The sequence below is a fragment of the Myotis brandtii genome, unplaced genomic scaffold (assembly GCF_000412655.1).
Source record: "Myotis brandtii unplaced genomic scaffold, ASM41265v1 scaffold131, whole genome shotgun sequence".
NCBI lineage: Eukaryota > Metazoa > Chordata > Mammalia > Chiroptera > Vespertilionidae > Myotis > Myotis brandtii.
In genome coordinates, this window is record NW_005354632.1 from 2,422,201 (window position 1) to 2,443,641 (window position 21,441).

The 21,441-nt window shown below is 47.5% G+C and overlaps 1 protein-coding gene across 1 annotated transcript in view; it reads right to left on the minus strand.

The window, feature by feature from the left end:
- The window catches only part of MAGI3 (membrane associated guanylate kinase, WW and PDZ domain containing 3), a 171,789-nt gene that overhangs the window by 11,865 nt on the left and 138,483 nt on the right, over positions 1-21,441 (minus strand). Inside the window, exons 8-15 of the mRNA XM_014534664.1 lie at positions 19,562-19,656; positions 18,123-18,311; positions 14,192-14,788; positions 12,969-13,000; positions 10,906-11,062; positions 8,477-8,568; positions 6,164-6,356; positions 3,985-4,173 (exon numbers count right to left, since the gene is read on the minus strand). Of these exons, the coding sequence (XP_014390150.1) occupies positions 3,985-4,173; positions 6,164-6,356; positions 8,477-8,568; positions 10,906-11,062; positions 12,969-13,000; positions 14,192-14,788; positions 18,123-18,311; positions 19,562-19,656 (1,544 nt within the window). The remainder of the gene's footprint in view (positions 1-3,984; positions 4,174-6,163; positions 6,357-8,476; positions 8,569-10,905; positions 11,063-12,968; positions 13,001-14,191; positions 14,789-18,122; positions 18,312-19,561; positions 19,657-21,441) is intronic.

Below are 21,441 nucleotides of genomic sequence, written 5' to 3' on the forward strand. Positions count from 1 at the left end.
CGAACCTGGGACCTTTCAGTTCGCAGGCCGATGCTCTATCCACTGAGCCAAACCGGCTAGGGCGGCCTTTAGATCTTCTTAAAGTTAGAAATTTTAAGAAGTGGAATTAGAACATTAATGCTTTATGTTAACATTATTTGGCCCATGGATAACACCCTACCCTGATCGGACAAAGCTGGGCCAAGCCCTTTGCACAGACCTGGGCGGTTCTATATGAACGCCCGGCTCACAGGCTAAAGGCTTTCCCGATGAACTATCAGGACACTTTCCTGTTACTGCTGGGGCATCTGTACTAGACACGGATATTCCTTCCCAGGTCTTGGAGACTCCCTTCCCGAGGTCCGTGGACCCGCAGGCTCCTGGGCCTGTGACTGCTGCCTGTTATGAAAAGGGACAATTAATATTTTTAAGTGGCACTCTGATGACGTTTAACTCCCACAGTAATGGGCTCCTTGCTTAAGTATTTCTGAGTCTTATTTGGTGCCTATTAGAGATATTTTACTTTTTAAATATATATATATTTTTATTGATTTCACCTTGACTGGAATCAAACCCGGGACCCTTCAGTCCGCAGGCCGACGCTCTATCCGCTGAGCCAAACCAGCGAGGGCTGGAGACCTCTGAACAGGCCTTCACCTGGGACTGGAAGTTGCTGTTGGCCATGACTGACGTCCCCACGGACGCTGCCGTTCCTCGGCCCTCCCAGGGTTTCCCAGTGAGAGATCTTATCTGAAAGCCACGGAAGTCGATGTGGGAAGCAAGTGCCTTTTCGCTCTGAATCATCTCAAGCACTTACAATGCTGTTTTCCTTCCAAACAAGGTCGAGAGGCAAGTGGCAGGAGGAAGGGCCACGTCCTGTGTCAGGTGGGAGCCAACGCTAATGGCACAACCAGGGGCCGACCAGAGACACGGGGCTGGCACGGGGCCCCTGGTCTCTCCAAATCAATACCTCAGCTATTCTCCTTCCCAGGAAGAGTTACTCGGGTGCAGCACTCACTCTAGATCCCCCGGGAAGAAAACGGCCCAGCCCCTCGGCCCGAGAGGGTGGCTCTGACTCGGGAAAGCATCAGCCAGAATTCCTGAGTCCCAGCTCCCTCTCAGACCCGAGGACGGGGCCTCTGGGACGAGGGACAGTAAAAGCAGTTGGATTGTCCTCATCTCGGCGCGGACAGCGACACCGCCAAGCCGGTTAGGAACAGCAGAGAGACCAGGAGGAAGACAGCTTCTGAACAGGCCCAGGAAGGACTGGGACTTCAAGGTCATCCCTCGGAGCACACACGGCTAAGGCACAGTCTGCCGCCCTGCCGCGGCTTCTCTGGTATAAAAGCCTACAGACATTTGCCATCAAGCCCGTTCATCCGCCTCCATTCAGCTCCGGCCTCAACCCGTCTCACAGACGGGCCCTCCAAACCTCTCATTTCAGGAAAAGCGAGGGCAGTAGCTGGAAATGCCCCTCCTCAAAGGAACCCTTTGCAACCAGCACTGAAAAGTCTCGGATGAGGGAGACAGACACGAACACGCTGACGTCCTGGCAAAGCAAGAGCCAGCCAGTCCTCTTCATCCGAAACAGGAGTCTCTTCTGAGTCCTCATCTCGCACTGATGCCGCTGGGCCCGCCAGCGAGGCGCTGGGCCTGGGCCCCGACCTCGGACAGAGTCACCGTGTGGAGCCGCAGACTTTAGAACTGCTGTGAGAGGCGCCACTGGGAACTTTCCCTGTGACAAGTGTCAGAAGGAAAAAACAGTCCATACTGAGCTGGAGACCAACCTAGACCAAAGCCAGGCCCATAAAGGAAGGCCTCTTCCGACAGGCAGGCCCCGCCTGTGCTCTGATGTGCACTCTTCCCTAAACCAAACCTCCTCTGCCCCCCAGTGCGTGGCACTGGCTCCGTCTGCGTGAGGGCCCCTCGTCCCGCTCACCCGGCCCGGCCTCCCTCGTCTCCAGGAGCTGCCGGGGTCCTAGGAGGCTGCTCGCAGCTCCACGTCTTGTGAGCCCGTTAACGAGCATGTCAGTGAGATGATCACTTCTGGCTTTGCACCCGACTGAAATCCCAAGTACTTGATGTAAGATGCAGTGCCAACCTCAGCCGAATTTACTAAGCAAGCTGATAATTAATGAGCTGCAAACACTCATTTCCTGCCGCACATTAGCTGCTGCCTCACTCTTACATTTTAATTGAGCTTTCTTTCCCATCTCATTACTCAAGTATTAATAAACTTCTCAAAGTTTCTTTTAAAAAAAGATCAAGAGACAGTGACAAACAATTTCACAAATAATGCCGAGGATAATGGCGGTGGCGGCAGCGGCTACCGGCCAGCGCGGGTCCAGGCTACGGGCCTCTGGGCTGTAGCGCCTTTAATCCGCAGACGCAAGCGAGACAGGAATCGGTACCACCGTCCTCCCCTCACAGAGGAACCTGGAGCTCTTAGAGGGGAAACATGTGCCCAGATCAGAAGCTGTTACAAGACTCCAGCAGGGCCTGAAGCCAAGGCCGCCAGGTCACAGAGCCCAACACCGATGACACTATCTTATAGAGACCGATGGCACACACAACCACCGAAACAGCAAGAAATTACTTCTTAAGTAATGCAACTGATTTTACTGAATTCCTCCATATTGCTCAGTTTTATGGTGAAGGTGGACTCCCCCCTGATTTTTATAGTCCGAGAAAAGGAATAGCTTCGATATAAAAAGTGCGTAGCATCCATCATACCGAGTAATAATCTTTCATTGTCTTGGTTAATCTGGAAGGCTGGGTTATTGTACGCTCTGAGGTTTAGAATACGATGATCTGAAATGGTTGTTTTTGGAAATCCTGATTTCCAACGACATAACATAAAAGGCACCTAAAAGCTGCTTTCTTTCAGTTTTTGAATTAGGCCACATAATCATCCTCACAGCAGCAGAGACAGTTCCAAGTGTTACCATAGCAACTGCTTATGGAAAAGGGAAAGTAGTAGCAGTGAGCAGTGGCCTGACACTAGAGCCATAACTCATCATGTCACCGGCTTCCTCCTTCACACGCGGGCATTCGTTTTAGCGAGATTTCTGCAAATTCGTTGGGCTCCCAAAAGTGTTGGCTTTTGTCACTAAGATTTTAGTGACCATCTCGTCTGAAAGGATCTCACGACCCAAGAAATCAACCCACAGGCAGAGGCAAGAGGCATCTGTCATGTGGTCAGAGATGCTTATCACCTGACTTAGAAAAACAACGTTACCAGACAAACACGATACCTAAAGAATCATTTGCCGGTTCTCTTATTCATCTGGATTTTCTAATTACATTTAGAGATAATTATTTCTTAGAAACACTAAGATGAGACACATTTTCTATTTGGTGAATCATAACAGCCCTGAACATACTGGAAGTAATTCCTCTCTGGTGAGGGAGTGAATACATTCATCCCTCACAGATGAGCATATTCCGTTATGTGCCAGTTCAGGATATCTAGATTAATTTTCAAAGGTTCTGACAAAATGTTTGCCTTTCAATGAAGCATGCACAAGAAGGTCGCTTTAGAGGTAAAATATGGCAATTACTGTTAAATAACACAAAGGGACAATTGAAGACATATTTGGGTCAAGGGTTTTCTGTTAATCTGTTTTGCTTCCTCTCAGCTGCTTCTAGCATGGCATTCACTGCTGCATACACGATTTCTCCTAATTAAAAAAGCCACCTGTGCCCCCACATTAAAACACGCGGCTCTGTCCTCTGACGAGGAGTCAGGTCCCGTCCCCGACATACTGCCATAGCAGCCTGATGCGAGCCGAGCCACGAACCCTTCGTTCCTGGAGTCTGAGCTGACACATAAACTAGGAGGTTGAGCCAGGTCGCCTCATTGGAAAACCAAGAAAATATTCATCGTTCTTAGAGAGTGACGTCTCTAAGCCACCTGAGCCTCATCCTGGTCAGCTTCGTGAACCCCAGTGGGAGACTCAGGAAGCTGGACCCGGAGTTCGCGACGGCAGGCCCAGCGACCCTCACCTCCTGGGGGCGGCTTGGTTTTGGAGGTGAGGATGACGAAGCCGAACCCTTCATTCTCCTTCCGCTGCAAGACGACCTCGTAGGCCTCCGGGGGCGCGGGCCTGGCCGCGGCGTCCGCTCGGTTCAGGCGCGGAGACCCGTTCTGTGTCGAGAGGAAGGCTTGGCCGCTGTCATCCTCAGGCTGTTTCTCTACAATAAACATGATCAATAACATCGTAATTTTTTGAGCACGAAAGCGTTTTTGTGCTTAAGCTTGTCACACAAAAAATAGTTCCCAATAACAGAATAGAAAAGCTGCCCGCCAAGCTCTGGGCATAATCTGAGGGCAGATGCGGGCCTGTCCTGTCCGCGGACTGAAACACCTTAAGGTCAACAACTGGAGAAATACACAATGGGACTCACTGCCAAGGGGGTTTTCAAAGTTTCTGTCAAATTTGATAGGAAAACAGTTCTTGAAACCGTTAGAATTCCAGAAAGGTTTTACCCTTGACCAGTAATTTTAACAAGTGCCAATGATGAGAAATGGCACAGTCAGCTTCCCTTTAAGATCAACTTTCAATGGCCCCGAGAGGCGGGCTGAGATTCATGACGCCTGGGCAGCGGCCGCACCAGGACAGGGTGCCGCCCATCACAGGTGGGACAGCGCTCCCACACAGCGGCGGCGTTTAGGCCGCAGTTTCCTGGTGATGACACCAGGCGAGGGAGCCAGGAGCAGTTCGCAGGCACGTGGCGAGCTGCCCACAGAACAGCAACCTCTCTGGGCAGAGTCGGCCCACGGCGTCCCCAGCAAATGGCGTTAACCTTCCCCTTTTTCTCCAAGGATTTTATCCTTGGAGAAAGAAGAGAAGTTAGTCCTAACTGATTTTTTTTAAATAGGCAAATTTTGTGCCATACATTGATACAAGCCACCGTTAACAACCACAACACACCACCATCGATGACTACACAAGTACATTGTCTGTTTTGGCTCAAAATCGACACGATCCTAGGACTGCTTTTGAATCTCAACCAAGTGCCACCAACATCCAATCATTAATGAAAAAAATGAAGGATTTCGGGGCCTAATTCACGGTCAGGATGAATTAGCTAAACGCCTCCAGTGATACCAAGTGGGCCTGACGCTGCCTCCGATGCCGCCCCGGAGCGAGCCAGCGGCGGGTGGCCAGGCCGTTCCCCTGCGTGTGGTTCTGTTCCGAGCCCAGGACCACACGGAGGCCACATGCACTGGCACCTGTGTGCACCCCTAAACGCCCCATCTTCCCGAAGCGCGGCGGGCTTTGCTTAGGATGCTGCCATCAAAAACACAGCGCCTCGCTCTTTCAGGGTAATGCAAAGACCTTAATCAATAAAGAAAAAAAGGGGTAATGCAAAGACCATCGCGTCAGCAGACACTGGACGTCCTCACTGTGTCGCGCGGGCGCTCCTCACTGAAGGGGTCCGTGCCCCCACCTCCGGGGGGCTCACCGTCCGCGCTACAGGGCTGTCCTTTTAAGACTGTAAGTGGCAAGAATTCACCTCTCAAAATTCCTATCTAACATTCACAAAGCTGTTGATGAGAAAAATGTGAGAGAGATTCGTATCTGAGTGCACAGTTTAGACGGCGGGCTCTGTAATTAAACACCCACTTCAGTCCCCGCCAGTTCTGCGTCTCCCAATCTTTCTGGGAATAACTGTAAGACCAGATCATGACAGTATTTACACCACAGCGTTGTAAAGGTTAAACGACAGAATCCATAGGCCTGGGACACAGTAAGCACTCAATAAATATTAAATTACATTATACCAAAACTTCTCAAGTGGAGGCGTTCTATCCTCTGAATATGTAGGATTTCATCAGGATCCAAAATCTTTTGATACTCAGCGAGTGGGACGCCTCAGTACGACTAGGTAACTTTGTATTTGTTTTCAGAAAGCAGGTTTAACCTGGTAAAATCATCAATATATTAATCTAATTTTATTATGGACCCCCACCTTTTTCTTTTTTGACAGTGTGATTACTGTTTCTGAATCCTTTTGACCTTCCATGACCTTCCCCAATGAGGCCCTGGGTCCCGCCCAATGGGCTGTCTCCCACACTATTCCACAGATTATGTACAAGAACCTGCAAACCCCCCGCCCCCCGGGGAAGGGGGCCGGGTCTCTGTTCTTTTTAACTCATCGGAGCAGCGGGTGCGAGTACCTCCGTAGAAGATCTTCCTCCTGACGGTTAGGAGCACGTGGCCGTTGCGAGCAGCCGTGGTCATGAGGTCCAAGACCTGCTTGTGGGACTTGCCCTTCACGGGGATCCCGTCGATGCACATCAGCTCGTCGGCCGCGCGCAGCCGGCCGTCCTTCTCGGCGGCGCCCAGAGGGATGATGGCCCCGATGTAGATCTGACAAGACAGCCGGCCAAGTCCCTTAACTACTGAGTGAAGGCTTCCCGACCCAGCGCTGTGCAAACCGACAGGTTACGGCAGCTCACCTCTGGGCCGGTCCTATTTAGAAAGGCGACATCGTAGACCAGTGATGGCGAACCTTTTGAGCTCGGCGTGTCAGCATTTTGAAAAACCCTAACTTAACTCTGGTGCCGTGTCACATACAGAAATTTTTTGATATTTGCAACCAGAGTAAAACAAAGACTTCTATTTTTGATATTTATTTTATATGTTTAAATGCCATTTAACAAAGAAAAATCAACCAAAAAAATGAGTTCGCGTGTCACCTCTGACACGCGTGTCATAGGTTCGCCATCACTGGTGTAGACAGTGGCCGTTCTCCACAGCGGCCCTGTAAGTAGCCACACCATCCCTTCTGGGCCCTCGGGGTGGGGCACGAAGAAGACAGAAAACACCGAGTTGCGCAATAACTTGAAAAAGTGCCACCATCACCACCATCACTACAGCAAAACCAAACCATGAAACTCAAAAGCCCACTTCCGTGGGGCAGCTACAAGAGTAGACAAAAGTCTGTTGCCATCAGGAAAATCTTTCACACGCTGTTCACAGCAGCTGGATAATTCTCACGCCGCTGCCGTCGCTTACCGCTATCAGTCCAAGTTCAGTACATCACACAGAAGCATTTCTGGTTCCTAAATCTCAAAGCAGTGACTATTTTTAGGGGACAGAGTGGCTAAGGTACAGCGGCTTCCAGGTGAGCGTGTCTAGGTCATCCCGCTGGCTGCAGGTAAAGTCCTGCAATTAGGCAGGCCCCAGTGCTGGGGCTAACTTCAGAGCTGCCAAAACCTGACATTGAAGGGAAAGGTTTCTTCCAAGTTGTTTGAGATAAATTTTTAAAATGTCTAAATGACCACTATGAGTGCCAACAAAACAGGAAGCAATCCAACAAAACTCTCTTTTAAAAAAAAAATATATTTTTGTTGATTTTAGAGCGAGAGGAAGAGAGAGAGAAACATCAATGATGAGAGAGAAACATTGATTAGCTGCCTCCTGCACGCCCCCTAGTGGGGATCAAGTCAGCAGCCCCGGCATGTGCCCTGACCAGGAATCTAACGGTACCTCTTGGTTCATTTGCCGATGCTCAACCATTGAGCCACACCAGCCGGGCTCAAACAGAACTATATCATCAGAAATAATGAAGGTTCCTATGCCTGGCCTACATAGGGGAAACTGTATTAACTGTAACCGATAGGACTCACTAGGACACATTTATACGACAGCAATCAAATGTTCTATTCAGAAACAGAAGGAAGCCTGTCATTTGAAAGATTATTGTTACTCACCTAACTTCCAAGCATCATCATAATTCAGTCTTTCTTGGTATTAGACAAAAAACCCACTTCAATACATTTTTAAATTCTAAAGAAGCACATTACTTCTTTGTCATTCAAACTAAGGGCAGAACTTAAAAATGATATCCACCACATTTGTTCTTTAATTTTACACGAGCATCATGTATTAATAAAATTCTAGATTTTAAATGCTTTGCAAAACATAACCCTCATGCTTTCTGGACAGAAACATTAATTATTTTATATCTTTCTGGTTTCATAGGTAACAAATGAAATGGCAAATTTCTGAGCATAAAAATGTCAACCCATTAATAATAAGGCGAGTAATACGGATGAGGTGACATAATATTCATGGCTCGTGCCAACTGTTGGCGGAACATTCGGAAGATAGAGTGACCGTGGTAAATAGGATTTTGAATTACAGGTTTCTTAGAAAAGGAAAATGCCTTAAGATCTCTTTAATGAAGGCAAAAGGAAGGAAAGGGTTTTAAATAAGCCCTAGGCACATAGAGAAATTAATTCCTGTCTAACTGACAGCCAACATATCCAGTTTTCACCTCCAGCTTTAGCTGCACCAAATTAAGGAGGGACTACGACACTTAATAGAAATGCAATTCTTCTCATGTTAACGAAACTGACAGAGAAAACAAAATCTTTTTAAAAAAACAACAAACAAAACCGAAAACGACAAAAACACCCTCTTCTACCAAACGGCCACTTAACAGCTGTCCCAGGAGCAGCCGTGTCCCCAGGATTCACACTCACAGCTTGGTCAGGGCCGTCTCCTCCCAGCACCCGGAAGCCGAACCCCGATTCCTGTTTCCGGAGAAAAACATCCAAGTCTTTGGTGTTTGGCGCTAAGGAAAACCAGAAGATATTAAATACATAAATAAATACTGTGGTTTATGTTAAAAGGAGTAAAATGAAATTAAGTTCAGTATTTAGTAGGAGAGTATTACAGAGTTCAATAAACTACATCCTTAGAATGTTCTGAGATGCAAAAATTTACCCAAGAGTAAAACACCACAAAAAAATAATTCAATTGTAAATCTTTGCTTTGAGTTCCAAACAAAACTTTGTATCAAGATTTACCCTTATGCCTGGCCGGTGTGGCTCAGGGTTGAGCAGTGACCTATGAACCAGGAGGTCACGGTTTGATTCCCAGTCAGGGCACGTGCCCGGGTTGCGGGCTCGATCCCCAGTGTGGGGCGTGCAGGAGGCAGCCGAACAATGATTCTCATCGTTGAGGTTTCTATCTCTCTGTCCCTCTCCCTTCCTCTCTGAAGTCAATTAAAAAAATATATAAAAAAAGATTTACCCTCACATTCATGTGCTCAGTGCTAACACTACCATTAACTCCTCATGCCTTCAAATCAGCATTACGATATTAAATTCAAAATTACCTAACTTAAGTTTGATATTTGATAGTGTAAATTACCTAAATTAACACTTGGGCAAATCCTGGAAAAAGAGAGTCCGTAAAATGTCTTAGTTCTGCTCCTCACCTAATGCTTTGGTTTCAGAAAAGCATTCCACATGAACTGCTGACTTAGCCTAATTTTGCAAAATGATACTATTTTAAAATAAGTAACGGGGCCCCATTTTCTAGCTGGGAAAACTGAGGGCCCAGCGTCACATGGAGGGAAATGGCAGAGCTGAGGTTTAAACGCAGCTTGGTTTCCGTGGTCTGGCTCTTAACCCCAAAGCGGGTAATCATCCGAATAGTAAGTCAGGAACAGCGACTGCATGACTAAAATTTTATCTCTGCGAAAGCATGAATGCTACTTGTAAGTAGGAAGCATTTGCTAGGAAGGGAAAAGAGAGACATGTCAGGGAGTAGTGCTTTCAAAAGTGAGCTACCGTATAGAGTCATTCCTGACAATGTTCCTTAGAAGCGATCTCTTCTGAGAAATACTTGCTATCAGAATCCTAGAACTTTAGAGATAAGAGGCCTCATGAGCCCAACTCATCTATTGTGTGGGTGAGGCCCAAAGGGGCTGACTAGTTTCAACCAAGTCTAAGACTGGGTCAGGCCATGAGTGGGATCTGAAGAAAGGGATTCTCCATAGTTACACTAATTTAAATTACTGCTTCGCGGTGCTTATGCCTGGTTTGCCTCTTCCTTGAATATGGCCTGGGACAATCACCATGAACATCTACAATTGGTGAAGTAAGTATGAAATTAATTATAACATTTCCATCTACGTACATCTCTTCCAAGGTAGATTTAGACCTTTTTCCTAAAAACAAATACAGTGGGGCCTTGATTTACGAGTTTAATTCGTTCCGTGACGGAGCTCGTAACTCAAATTACTCGTATGTCAAATCATAAAGTGAACGAGTGAGACAAGTGATGCTGGGCTGATGTTGTGGCATTCACTGTGACGTTCGCTGCGCCAACTAGCAGTGGGGTATCTCTGGCTTGTAACCCGAATTTTAGCTCGCAACTCAAAGCAAAATATCGGCTGAGAGATGGCTCGTATCTCGAAAAACTCGTTAGTCGGACACTCGTAAGTCAAGGCCCCACTGTACATTAAAAAAGCAAACCTACTTCAATCTCCAATTTTACTTCGGAAGAGGTTAGCATTAGTAAGTAAACGAGGGTGGACCTGAATTCCTGCCTTACGCTCTCCCCCCATCTCTCAGCGGGACTCCGCAGGGCGCGCTCCTGGGTTCCTCCTCAGATGGCACACCCTCTGCGTCATCACCCTCCACACCCCTGCCGCTACGTCTTTCTAAGACACAGTCCAGTAGCATCATCCCTACAGTCAAACCATCACCGGCTCCCCTCATGCCTCTGACCGACTCCAGCGCTCAGAGCGGCGCCATCTTTTCGGGTGCAGGGCCTACGTAACCTATTTATTTATCTCTGTATTCCCATTACTTTGATGTTGGGTAGATAGTAGCTGGTTTTCCTCTTCCTTGAATATGACCTGGGACAATCACCATGAACATCTGTATTCCCATTACTTTGATGTTGGGTAGATAGTAGGCCTATGTGGTTTTGAAAAAGAAAAGAAAATGAATGAATGAATGCATGTTGAATGTGAATGGAAGAAGCCCAGAGTCATATTAGGATGGAATGAAGAAATGACTTTTCAACATGGTTTTGAAAGATGGTAGGTCCCAGTTTTTAAAAAAAATTCACATTGATTTTGTCGCATGCTCTCCTGAGACATCCCACAACCACTTACGTTTATCTTCATATAAAGTCTTGGACTTCAGGTAGACCTCCGAGGGGTCCAGCTTGGGGGACCCGGACCGGACGATGCTGGGTGGGAAAGGCAGAGGCTGCGGCATGGGCTCATTCACGGCCTCCAAGCTTCCCGAATGTTCCTTTTTATCCGTTTTCTGAAATGGAGAAGGGCTTTACTTAGTATTCTAAACAGCCAGATGGTTGATGAGCTCATAAAAAGGTTGTCTAAACCGGGTATGTCAACTGATGGTGGTTGTCGAGGGGCCGGTCGACACAGTTCACTACCATTAGAAAAGGCTCGCAGGGATGTCAACAGCGAGGCCTTAGGTAGCCCTGGCTGAGCCCTCCTGCCCTGTCCTGCACCCAGACACACGCTGCTTGGAGAGGAAGGGAGGCCGGAGGCAGCGCTAGCAGCGCGTCCGAGGGAAGCAGGAGGGAGACAGAAAATTCTCGAGAAACTCCCCTCCCCACTCACTGGACCCAGTGCCCAGGGACGATGTTGAGGATGATATTCTTTCTACGCGACTGGACAGGAAGTGCTAACTAACTCCGGCGGGGAAGACGGCCCTGTGGGTACCTCCGTGGCCGATTCAAGCGTCGGGAAGCAGACGCGCCCCTGCCAGGCCGGCAGACGGGGGAACTGGAGGAGGACAGTTCCACGCTCCCCCATTCAGACGGAACTTGCGCTAAATAATAGCCAAGCGAAATGAGCTCTTTAATAGCATCCTAAAAATGAAGCCCCATGAGCAGCCTAAGAAATAAGTGTGGTTCTGAGAACAGCGTGTCCTGAATTACTGTGAGGAGGGGGTGGGAGATGAAATAATCCACCCTGGCGGGCTGCAGGGGCGCCGTCTGTCAGGGGGCAGTGCGGGGCCTGCCCTGCAAGGTGAGGGACCCTTCGCTGACCCGGACCAGGCGGGGGGAGGTGCGGACAGCCCCCCCACCCCCGCCCCAGGCGCCCTGGGATTCTGTCCGAGCAGTGGGGTCACCGGAGACCTCCCTCAGTTCTGAAGCGTTAGGGTCACCGCGCTGCACCAGCATCCATTATGAAGCAGAGACAGAAGCACAGGGGTGACCAATGATTCCTGCGGGAACCAGAGGAACACAGGAAACGACAGTGCAATTTTAACTGAACAGGAAAAAACGAATTCCGAGCACACCGGGCCGGAGTGGTACAGTCTCTATAAAAGGGCAGAGTTCCTTTCCTTTTGATCCGCAGAACAGCAGGTTTGCGGAGGACCCCACAGGTGGGTGAGGGGAGATCCATCCCTTTCACCTCCGATGGTCTGTCCTTTAGCAGCCCCTGGTTTACGGTTCAGCACGACCACCTCTCCCTCGTGAGAGGACAGACTCCAACGCAAGCGAACGAAACGAATTCAGATTCACAGTGAAGTGTCTGTGCGTCCACACCCACACCATCGTGGCTACACTCGTGCTGAAGTGAGCGGCCACACGGTGCGCCTGACCCGGTGTCTGCAGCATTATTTGGTGCCTCCTTTTTAGGTCTCATTCTCTACACGGGTCCTTCAGGCGGCTCCTCGGCGACCCAGGGGGATGCTGAGGAAACGCTGTTTCAGGCTGACAGCCTGTCCCTTTGACAACAAGCGGCCTGCGCACAGGGGACCACAATTCCCTAGAGTCTGGCTCAGTCCTCCATGCGAGGTCACCTGCATGTGGCGTTTACAGCCCCATGAGACTGGGCGAGGCAGCCACGTCTTCCCTCTGGGCACAGGGAGAGGAGGCGAGTGTCCATGGCCCTCCGTGAGCTCCTCTCCAGGCAGAGCAGGGCCCTGAGCAGGCACTGTGCCCACGCTGCACTGCTGGGGGGCAGGCACTGCTGTCCAGGCCTCTCGTGTCCCTCCACACACACACTGAACCCCGAGAGCACCGCTCTCCTCTGCGGGCCTTCTTCTGACTCCCCCGCTTCCCGGAGTGTCTGACACAGCCCGGCAGGGTGACCCCAACTTCTCCCGTCCCGCAGGCACCCCCAGGGGGCGGTCCTTGCAGAGGGGGCGGGGCAGTGTGCTGGGAAGGGGCGTTCGAGGGCCCCTGTGTACTCACCGTTTTGGCAGTTTTCGTGGGTGAAGGAGGACCTTAAAAACAAACACACACACAAGCCGAGTTTTAAAAACAGAGGAAGCATGTCCAGGTCACAAATGCAGTTAACGTGCAGGATGATCTGGCTGCGACGGTGTGGGCTGGGCGGTTCTGTCTGGCACCTCCTGCGTGCCAGGCCTCGCACACAGATGACCTCATTTCATCTCTGTGACAATCCTGAGGCATAAATGCTACGACCGTTTTACAGATGAGGTAACCAAGTTCAGAGAGGGTAGCACAACTTCCCTACACCGCACGGCCAGCGGGGAGCAAGGCAGGAAAGTGGCGTCCGGACTGCGCCCAACGCTGGTCTGCTACGTCCGCCGAGACCGGGGACCCTCCAGCCCCAGCAGAGAGGCTCTCCCCGCACCCTCAGCACCTTCTGCCTCACCACCCGGAGAAGAAACAAATTCATTCAAGAAATGAGAATAAGGGGAGGAAATGCCCCAATGCAGGTACACTTCTCATGTGCCTCAAAAAGGAAAACTAAAAGCCAGAGAGAGAGAGAGGAGTGGAGGCCAGATTTTATTCTTCCGAGCACCAGCCACGCTCCGGTGTGGATTTAAGGAAGCCCGTTAACATGGGAACGGGATGTATAATCGCCCGGAGCAGTTCCTGTCGGCTGAGGACCTCGGAAAATAAAAACTTTATTTCTCTCACGTGAGCACTGTGGGGTTTAATGAACCTTTAAGGATAGAGACTAAAGCTTAAGGTGGAAGCAAGCTATCGTCACTGCTCCTACGGAGCAGGTGAGCGCACTGTCTGACCCTCCGCTCGGTCCCCGCGAGCCGGCCCCTCCAGCATCCCTGCACGTCACAGAGGTCCGGGCCGAGCACCAGGGGTGGAGAGAGTCAATTTCTCCCGTTGTCATTCACAGAGAAAACGAAAGGAAGAGGATCTACTTCACGTGAAGTAGCACAACTCGACTGCACGGCTGGGTCTCTCCTCTCATTAAAGCCATAAATCAGAGGGAAGGGAATCCAGCATGGATAGGAGGGAAACCATTAATAACTAAAGAATCTGCTGCAAAGGGTACTGCTTACGGAAGCAGTCAGACAGAACCTTCCGGAACATGCCCACGAAGGGCCAGCTGAGTCTGCTGGGAGAAGACCTTCTGCGCTGCAGGAAGGACAAGCAACAGATGAGCATGGGTGAGCAGCGACCGTCGCCGGCTGCGCTTCACTCACCTCCTCTCAGGATGAGCAGGGGCACGTCCGCGCCCACTGGGAACTGCTTCAGCACCTCGACCACTTGGAGGTGCGTCAAGTTCTGCACGTTCTGGTGGTAGATTTCCTTAATGACGTCCCCCTTCTGGAGGCCCGGGCACCACTGACTGTCCAGGATCATCTTCACCTTCTGTCCGGTGGGGCTGTCAGCAATCGCAAACCCAAAGCCCTTAGGGCCCTTGATCAGAGGGACAGTCACGAGTTCGGGTTGGGAGCTGGCCGAGGAGGCCATGGACGCTCGCTGCTCGCTCGCGTCCGACGGCCCGTTGAGACGGTCACCGGCCAGGACCTGTCCCGGTTTTCCATTCTGGTCCAGAGCCATCGCCCCCGACTTAAAATCCTGAGTGTTCTCGCCCTTGGTCAGTGACTGTCCGTTGATGACGGGAGTAGCAGCGACCATGTCCACGGCAGGGTCTTCGTTGTCGTCCGGGAGCGGGTAACCACGACACAAGGTGAGGTTGACATACTGACTGATGGGCACCAGCTGGAACATCTGGACCACATCTGCGTGGGTGTGACCCAGGACGCAGCTGCCATTGATGTCGACAATAACATCGCCTGGTAGAAGATAGTCGTGTTAGAAATACTGCAACCACCAAGTAAGTTCGTTTTTATTGTTGGGGGAGACAAATGTATAAATCTTCATTATCTTTGCAGCAAAGGCTTATGACCTCACACTCAAGGGAAGCATGCTGAGAATAACTGGAAATTCATACTGTCATTGTTAGCATGTCCTCCGAGTCCCACCCACGTGGCCACACAGGCTCGGTGCGTTGCAGTGGGTGTTCGGTACACAGACGGGGAGAGCAAGTACTCCACTGACTACTTGTACCAACAGGTCATCTTTAAACACTGCCTTGTTTCTTGACTTTTAAGAAGCCATTAAGATGTCATTAAAATTCATAATGTAGGGCTAAAGATTAGACTAATGTTGTTATGAATTTATTTTAGCATTTTTCTTTTTCTAGAGTTTCAATTTGCTGTCATTCTGATTTCACAAGGAGAAGCAAGCCACAAAAACAGTCAACAGAAGCAGAGAACATATTAAAACACTGAAAAGTCAGCTAAATTAATCCTGAAAAGTTGGTTTTGCTTCCCTGATTTTGCATTATTACAACCACTGCCACTTGACATTCATCAACTGTGTGTTTTTAATGCAGCCTTAAGTTTTAAAACATGTGCTCTGTTGTCTTATCCATTTGCTGCTTTTATTTTTTTGAATATGACTAGTATTTAAAAGGTTATGATCAGCCTTGGCCAGTGTGGCTCAGTTGGTTGGGTGTGTCCCAGGCACTGAAAGGTTGACTCCTGGTCAGGCTCCTGCATGGATTGTGGGCTCTATCCCAGGTCAGGGGCGTGCAGGAAGCAGCCAATCAATTATATTCATATTCTCTCTCTCTCTCTCTGTTTCTCTCTCTCTCTCTCTCCCCCCTCCCCTTCCTCTCTCTGAAATCAATGACAGGTCATCTTTAAACACTGCCTTGTTTCTTGACTTTTAAGAAGCCATTAAGATGTCATTAAAATTCATAATGTAGGGCTAAAGATTAGACTAATGTTGTTATGAATTTATTTTAGCATTTTTCTTTTTCTAGAGTTTCAATTTGCTGTCATTCTGATTTCACAAGGAGAAGCAAGCCACAAAAACAGTCAACAGAAGCAGAGAACATATTAAAACACTGAAAAGTCAGCTAAATTAATCCTGAAAAGTTGGTTTTGCTTCCCTGATTTTGCATTATTACAACCACTGCCACTTGACATTCATCAACTGTGTGTTTTTAATGCAGCCTTAAGTTTTAAAACATGTGCTCTGTTGTCTTATCCATTTGCTGCTTTTATTTTTTTGAATATGACTAGTATTTAAAAGGTTATGATCAGCCTTGGCCAGTGTGGCTCAGTTGGTTGGGTGTGTCCCAGGCACTGAAAGGTTGACTCCTGGTCAGGCTCCTGCATGGATTGTGGGTTCTATCCCAGGTCAGGGGCATGCAGGAAGCAGCCAATCAATTATATTCATATTCTTTCTTTCTCTCTTTCTCTCTCTCTCTCTCTCTCTCTCTCTCTCTCTCTCTCTCTCTCTCCCCCCTCCCCTTCCTCTCTCTGAAATCAATGAAAACATATTTTTTTAAAAAATCAACATGAATGGTATTAAAAAACATTAGTCTGTGGAAATTTGCCCATAATCTAAGAAGATACAGAAATTAGACTAATTAGAAACAAACTTTTGACTTTTCCTCCCCTAGTTAAAAATCCCAGAATTTTCATGGAAGTATTATATTGCTGTGCAAGTTAGATAAATTTAGACAAATCTGAATATTATGAAATCCCAACAGCATATACAATGTCCACTTCATGGACAAAATGTTCAAAAAGTCAAAACTGAGAACTAAAAAAAAACCCCTTATTATTCATTTTAATCTCTAGAGTTTATTTTATAAAGTAATAGAGGAGAGCTAAAAATAATTTTCTTTACAAATACAACTTTTGATTATTTCAAGTTTCATGTTTTGAGTCTCTATCACCTAAATGGGAAGGAATAATTTGAGAGATCCCATATCCTAATTGGAAATAAGCCAACATCCACCATGAAAAGAGCTATGGCGGCAGGGGCTGTCCGTGTGTGGGCTACGTGGTGTGTGAACTAACAGAGGATTAGAAAAGTCTAGTCAACAGTATGGGAAGCAAAGTCAGTGGGATACTAAACCCTTCTGGAAAAATGTGTTTGAGCCTCCCTCATAGTCTGTAACTAGTCCTGAATCCCCTCTGCCACGGACACTGTCAGCCATAGAAAACTTTCTAGAAATGAAGAAGTTAGAAAAGCTATTAAACACAAATTCATGCAGCTCTGTAGCAATGGCAATATCCACGTCTATCATTTTTCACAGAGCTGCTCAGCTTTGTTCCCGACCAGTGAGACCAAGCAAACAAGCAAACAAGACAAGCTGGGAGAAAACTCGGAACGTAACCATTTGTGCGGCGTCACTATAAACATCACAATGGATCATTTTTCAAAACAGGTTATAGGTCAATGTTAGGCAGCTCCAAAAATACCCCACATAATCGAAGAAAACCAAACAATCAAGATTTCTGAGATGGTTCATAAATCTTTAGCTTAGTCCAGCCAAAGGGTTATTTCAAAATTATACAAACTATTCAAAAATTAATGCACTTCCTCGAAGTTTCCAGTTATTTGCAAAGATGGCCCTCCCTCAAAGCTAGTATGCACTTTGGCTGGGCCAGGTCACTCCGTTGGTTAGAGTGCTGTCCCGATGCGCCCAGGTTGGGGGTAGATCCCTGTCGGGGCACATACAAGAATCAACCACTGAATGCATGAATGGTTGGAACAACAGGTTGATGTTTCTCTCTCTCTCTCTTTCAAATCAATAAAATAAAAAGTAAAAAAAAGTAAAACTAGTACGCACTTAAAGGATAAACTATTTTAACACAGAAGTCTTCAGTTGTATTATTTAGTTCTTTCTCTCTATATAAAATTATATATAATAATATTGATGTTTTTTATAGAATTATCTACTTATTCATACATTTTAAAAATATTTAGTTTTATTATTATTTTTTTTTATTTTTAGAGGGAGGGAAAGGCAGTGGGAAAAGAGAGAGAGAGAGAAACATCAATGTGAGAGCAAACATTCGGGCTGTCTCCTGCACACCTCCTACCTTGGATCGAGCCTACTACTTGGGCATGTGCCCTGACGGGGAATAGAACTAGCAACCTTTCTGTGCATGGGACGATGCCCAACCAACTGAACCAGGGCTTACTCGTACATTTTTGCTACAGAAATTTAAAAATGCTTGAGCCTGGGGCGCTGCCGCCGAGGCGAATGGCGATGGTGTATAATATCCAGGACACACACACTTACATGTTTATTAAATTGCTCACCTGGTGCAATTTTCCCGTCCTGAGCGGCAGGGCCGTCTTTCAGCACATTCTTCACCTGCAGGAACTCGTCAGGCCTGTCTCCTCCGATGATGGTGAAACCGAAGCCCATTGTGCTTTTTTTCAATGATGCCCGGACCAGGATGCCTTTAAGCTGGGACGGATCCCGTGTGAAGTGGGACTTTTCTGTGTCTGTGCGAAAATGAGAAATGGGTTTGAGAACAAAAATCCCTACAATGAACAGGGCCCTTGAAGGCAATATTCAAGGTCATCTATATAATTTAAATATAACGAACCACAGAGAAAGAAAAAAATTAGAGGGACTCTAATGTAATAGAACAGTTAGAATTTAAATTCATAACCTGAATCACTGAAAAATAAAACTCAGCGAGTGTCATTACTCTTTTCTAAGGTTCTTCCATGTTATTTGAAAGGTAAATGCACCTGCTTTTCCTCCTCCTTGTTTGTACTTATCTCCTCTCACCCCAAAGACTCTCTTATCTGGAGTCAAAGTGGGAGGGACAGCTTAGTATTAAGCTCCTGAAAGTCAGGGACTCGAACTCTGCGTCCACTCCACTTGGTACGCACTGCTGTGAGCTCCTGAGGGCAAGACCCGTCTTACCCCTAATCGCTCCCCTCCCTTCCCCGCCCCCAGTCGGTTTTGAATACCATATGCCTAGCAAAGCACTGGGCATATGGTAGGTGCTCAAAAATATTGGTTGAACTAAAAATATTTGGCTAAATCAAATGAAAACTTAAGGGAGGGGACTAGGAGCAGCTATAAGAAAGAATGTTTCTCTCATGGGCAACGGAGGTGGGGAGCTACTCAACCTCACAGTATGACCACAAAGGCCGTTAATAGGGCTACTAATGACAGAGGGAGGAAGGGAGGAGATGGGGAGGGGTGAATAGAATGTGAGAAATTTCTGGGCAGCGTTTTCAAAATACGCATGGGCGAGGCTCCCCAAATTCTCAGGATCTATTGTTTAAAAATGTTCCCCACGTGATCCTAGTATTATTAACACCTTCCCATTTGAGAGGCAGGTAATATGGTGACTTTCTTTAGTATTTGTTCATATCAGTTAATGAAGGATCCTGAATGGGTTCTGGTATCAGACCTAAGCAATTAGCTTGGGAGACATAATGAATGAGAGATCTGACACTGCCCTGGCCTTAAATTTTACTACGAAACAATTCGATCTTCACATCAGAGCCTCAAACCCATAGCAAAGGCTTCAGTCCCGGCTCCCAACAATTTCACACTTTCTGTGTAAGCAGCATGAGAAACCTCAAAACCTCTGCTGCTTTACTACGATTAGTCCTGTTTTTACAGCAACAAAAATTAGACGTTCTCTGTTGAATGTGAGAGCCCCAACTACGAAAGGCTCAGTCGCTTTCCGTTCGTTCAGTATATGAATGTCATGGTCAGGAAAGACCTCTACCTGGTTTGGAAGGCCCCGTATCAGCCTGTCCTGACTGCTTTTTCCTCTTGGCTTCCTCCACTGGGTTCTCAAACTGGGTTTTCTGGTTAAGGTGGCTGTAAATGGAGAAAAGAAAATAGGCATTTCAGTTTAAGATGGAAGAGTTACATTATTTTATTTTATTTTTAATATATTTTATTGATTTTTTTTACAGAGAGGAAGGGAGAGGGATAGAGAGTTAGAAACATCGATGAGAGAGAAACATCGATCAGCTGCCTCCTGCACACCCCCTACTGGGGATGTACCCGCAACCAAGATACATGCCCTTGACCAGAATCGAACCCGGGACCCTTCAGTCTGCAGGCCGACGCTCTATCCACTGAGCCAAACCGGTTAGGGTGAGTTACATTATTTTAAAACAGACTATCAGACCATTCTGTCACCATGGCGTAAGGGACAAATGGGTCCCTTCAGGCATGGGACACACAGGAGCTGACAGGCCACAGCGGGAGGGCTTTTGTAACAAAGGAAAGTTGGAGAAGGTGCCTAGCAGTCCAAGCTGTGGAGGCAGGCACTCAGCTTCATCAACGCACCCCAAATAGCCAACGGCAGCTTCAAACCGCAGGAGAAGCCCTCATACCGATGCAATCAGAGCTGTCTGGTAATGGATTAATTTTTTAAATAGCAGGAGGGTTTTACGTTTCTCTAAACTGAAGCAGCTGTAAAGACACTTCTGAAGAAATCCAGTACAGAGCCTTCTAGAAATTTACTGACTTTTCCACGGACTCACCTGCATTGACTTAGCAGCAACTAAGAAAGAGGTTTGCTTTTACCAAATGATAGCACTGAACAACTCTTCCACGCTTAAATGCTTTCATAATTATAAAATGATTAAATGGATTATGTAAAATACCACGCAAGTTTAACTGGCCCTGCTGAATTGGGGACATTCACAGTGGACTCCTGGAAAGTGTACAAGTCTACAGCGAAAAGCAGAACAGAGGGAGACGAACGGGGTGAGCGATCAGCCAACAGGAGTCGGGAAGCATCACCGAGGGACAGGGCACTGGTTACCCGGTCGTGGTAAAATGCAACCACTGCCCCAGGTGCTTAGGATCACCAACGGGTCTAATACAGAAGCGACGGACGGGAATGACATTCGAGCACTTCCAAAGCACAGATCTATTTCAGCCAAATGATACGCATTATCCAGTGAAACCTGTTTTTAAAGAAGTGGCGTTAGTGAACACCAACAATTAAACATCACGTCAACAGAATTTCACATTATGATTGCCTTTAGAGGGGCTGAGGTTTATAGAATCTGCACAAAAATAGTCACGCACTTGGATGATTACTTTGCCACGTGTGGACATGAAAGGTGGAGGCGGGGGAGCGGCTAGGCCTCTGTGTCTCTGTGTCTCGTGCAGTGTTGACGCCGAGACAAGATGCGCTACCTCGTCTCGGAGCTCTAACGGAGGCAAGTTCTGCGTGACAGACACTCTTTGGGTTCTGATGTCACTAAAACTCAAGCATGTTTCTGCCTCTTACCACGAGGGGCGCCTTATCAGCTGAGCTACCTGCAACCCTCTGAGAAAATGAAGACGTCTGGTGTTAGGCGAGGTACTATTTTTATACTTATTTATTAAAAACTGACATTTTCGTATTCTTGAAAAAATAAAACAACCAGAAACTGACCCTTAAAAAAAAAAAAAAAGAATAAACCTGTTTAGCAAGGACCTTGGCTCACCCCAATGCCATCTAGGGCTAGAATGACTTTCAGCCCAGGCATTAGAACATAAAAGTAGTCATTTGTATTTGTCCTCTTTGCAATGAGTGGGAGAAGAGACCACAAGTATGCAAATGAGGAACCCTGAAAATTCTCTGACAGAAGAATCTAAGAT